General features: G+C 36.7%; 1 protein-coding gene across 2 annotated transcripts in view; it reads left to right on the top strand.

The window, feature by feature from the left end:
- HOXB8 (homeobox B8) overlaps positions 1 to 1,124 on the top strand; it is a 4,530-nt gene extending 3,406 nt beyond the window's left edge. Inside the window, exon 2 of one of the 2 annotated variants that reach the window (XM_062508362.1) lies at positions 684 to 1,124. In XM_062508362.1, coding sequence (XP_062364346.1) covers positions 684 to 937 — 254 coding nt within the window. In that variant the 3' untranslated portion in view covers positions 938 to 1,124. The remainder of the gene's footprint in view (positions 1 to 683) is intronic. The other variant, XM_062508361.1, reaches the window with a different exon arrangement.
- Positions 1,125 to 3,432: the final 2,308 nt, after the last annotated feature.

Below are 3,432 nucleotides of genomic sequence, written 5' to 3'. Positions count from 1 at the left end.
AAAATTTTTCGGGTGTCTGGATGAAAATGGAGGCAGGAACTCAGAATTTGACCTGGGTTTGGAGGGCAGGGAACTTTCGGAACTTTGTTGTTGGCTGCGAGGTTCCACTGGAGTGCGAGGAAAAAATAATAGGAAGAAAGAAAGGAAGAAAGAAAGGAAGAAAGAAAGGAAGAAAGAAAGAAAGGAAGAAAGGAAGAAAGAAAGAAAGAAAGGAAGGAAGGAAGGAAGAAAGAAAGGAAGAAAGAAAGGAAGAAAGGAAGAAAGAAAGGAAGAAAGAAGGGAAGAAAGAAAGGAAGAAAGAAAGGGACATTCAAGTTGGGGCGGTTTGGGTGAGGAAAGCGAGGAGAAGGAGGAAAATCCTCCAAAAATTAAAGGAAATTAAAGGGAATTAAAGGAAATTAAAGGAAATTAAAGGAAATTAAAGGGAACGAAAGGGAACGAAAGGGAACGAAAGGGAATGAAAGGGAAATAAAGGGAATTAAAGGGAATGAAAGGAAATTAAAGGAAATTAAAGGAAAAAGGGTCGTGCAGGGTTTTAGCCCCGATGGGATCGCGGAGGAGCAGCTCTTGGGACGAGCAACAAACAACCAAAAAAACCCAAATTAAATCCCCTAATTCGACTCAAATTTGACCTGATCTGACCCGAATTTTATTTTTTTTTTTTTTTTTTTTTTTTTTTGTAGGAACGGACAGAAAACGAGGCCGCCAGACTTACACCAGGTACCAAACCCTGGAGCTGGAGAAGGAATTCCACTACAACCGCTACCTGACGAGGAGGAGGAGGATCGAGATCGCTCACTCGCTGTGCCTCACCGAGCGCCAGATCAAAATCTGGTTCCAGAACCGCAGGATGAAGTGGAAAAAAGAAAATAAAAGCGCCTGCCCCGGCTCCAGCGGGCAGGAAAAACAAGACGCCGAGGAGGATGAGGAGGAGTGAAAATGGTGGATGAAGGAAAAGGAGAGAGGGGAAAAAATTAAAAAAAAAAAAAAAAAAGAAAAGAAAAGAAAAAAAAATTGAGAAAAAATAAAAGGGGGGGAACGCACGTTAAAGCAACAACAACAACAAAAAAACCATAAAAGAGACTATATCCAAAAATAAATGATAAGAGCGTGAATAATTAAACCCCAGGAGTGATGCGCTGTGTTCGTGACACTGAGAAAAAAAAATACTACCTATAGTAAAATATCTTTTTGTTGTTGTTTTTTTTTTTTATTTTATTTTTTTTTTCCTTTTTGTACAATAGAATATCTACCTATTAAATGTGTCTTTAGAGTCAGGATAGACAAAGAAGAAATAATTTTTTTTGTTCGTTTCAATGTGAGCCTTCCTCTAGCACCAGTAACTTGTAAAAGCTCCGTCTGAACCTCGCTGTGTATATTTGATTTTTTGTTATTGTTGTAATTATTATTTTAATTTTTGCCGTGGGGGTGGGTTAATGAAGTAACGTGGTCGTGTTTAGCACCTTTAATTTAGAAAATGTGACCCCAAAAAAAAAAAAAAACCCAAAAAAACAAACAAACAAACAAAAAAATTACATTTAGCGCGTAGATTCCTGTACATAATACGAATTTATTATTCCTCCTTCCTCCCTGTAACCTCTGTGTGGTTTTTTTTTTAATTATTATTTTATTTTTCCTTCTCCTTGCGATGCTCTTTTGTCTGTGGATATTTTTACCTTCGTTGTTCGAGCCTCTAAGGGGGGAAAAATGGGAAGGGGGGAGGGGGGTGGGGGGAAAAGTTAAAAAAAAAAAGATAAAAAGAAGAGGAATTAATATTGTGCTACGTCAAATGTTGTATATCGAAGTAGCGAATTATTTAATGGCGGCGCGCTGCTTTTTGTTGTTTAATTTTGTTGTCGTTATTATAATTATTATTAGTAATAATTATTGTTATTTTCCTTCGTCTGTGATCATTACCCTTCGAAATAAAAATTAAAAAAAAATAAATAAATAAAATAAATTGGAGATCTCCAATAATCAGCAGCGTTCCTTCCTCTTTGGCTTTTCCAAACCAACACAATTGGTTTTGGTTTTGAGATAAAAGCGACGAAATGTCCTTTTTTTTACCCCGATTTATCACCGGAATTTCTCTCCTTTTCTTCGGGGCTCTCATTCCCTTCCAGATCTCGGCGCTTTTTCGGTAGATTTGGCGAATACCCTGAGGAATAATTGATTTTTGATTTTTTTTTTTTTTCCCCCCCCAGGCCTCTGGAAATGCTGAGCTCTGTGCTTGATTATTTCCGAGGAAGGTAAAAAAGCGAAAAAAAAAAAAATAATAATAAAAAAAGAGGAATTAAAAGAACCCCAAATTCACCCCAAATAATCTTTCCCGCACCTCGCTTTAATTCTCTTCTTCTCGTAACCAATTTGCACCGACCGCGATCCATTTCGGCTTTAAGCCATTTTATTTCTTTATTATTTTCTTTTTTTAAGGTTCTCCCTTCAATTACTTTAGCGCGGGCTGGAACTCTTTCATTAGAGCCAAATAACGCCGAGCATCAAATCGCGCATAAAATAAATTAAAGCAATTAAACGCGGGGGAAAGAAGGAGGGAAAAAAAAAAATAAAATAAAATAAAAAAACCAACGGGGCAAAACAAAAGGCGAGGAAATTTAAATGCTTGCCCCGTTTATTTAATTTATTTCCGTCTAAAGACGAGGGAATTGTTTTTTTTTTTTGGTTTTACTCCTCGAGCTGGGCAAGACGCAGAGGGAAGGGAAATTTTAAATAACAGAGGTAAAGAGGAAATTAATGAAATGATGGGGAATAATTTAAAAAAAAAAAAATCACCAAAAAATACCGGAAAAAAAAAATCCTAACATACAAACAACAACAACAACAACAAAAAAAAAAAACAAAAAAACCACAAAAATCCCCTCGTGCCTCGCTCCTTTTCCAGCTCCCACCGCTCTCAGATGATTTCGTGCTCCCGGCGCATCCTCGGGGATGATTTTTTTTTTAATTATTTTTTATTTCTTTTTTTTTTTTTCCTTCCCCTTTTATTTCCTCCCCCCCCCCCAAAATAAAGCGTCACGTCAGGGACCTGCGCGCCCCCAGATCCGCTGCCGCCCGAATTATTATCATTTATTAAAGCGAGATTTATTTCTTTTTTTTCCCCCCGTTTTTTATATTTTTTAAATTTTTTTTTTATTTCTTTTTTTTTTTTTTCCTCGTCGAATCGGAGAGGGGAAAACCGAGAGGGAAAATTGTCTTTATTATTTTTTATTTATTTATATATATATTTTTTCTTTTCTCCCGGCAGCTCTTTTGCACAGCGAGGTTGGGGAGAGGGGGAAATAAATAAATAAATAAATAAATAAATAAAAAATTAGATTTTTTTTTTCCAGAAATTTCCTTATTCCTGCCGCTGCACCTCAGCACTGAGAGGGGAGGGGAGAGATTGGGATTTTGGGGTGAATTCCAGGGGAAAAA

The sequence above is a fragment of the Cinclus cinclus genome, chromosome 24 (assembly GCF_963662255.1).
Source record: "Cinclus cinclus chromosome 24, bCinCin1.1, whole genome shotgun sequence".
NCBI classification, from domain to species: Eukaryota; Metazoa; Chordata; class Aves; order Passeriformes; family Cinclidae; genus Cinclus; species Cinclus cinclus.
Note: the sequence above shows the minus strand (reverse complement) of the source record. Positions and strands in the feature narration are given on the sequence as shown.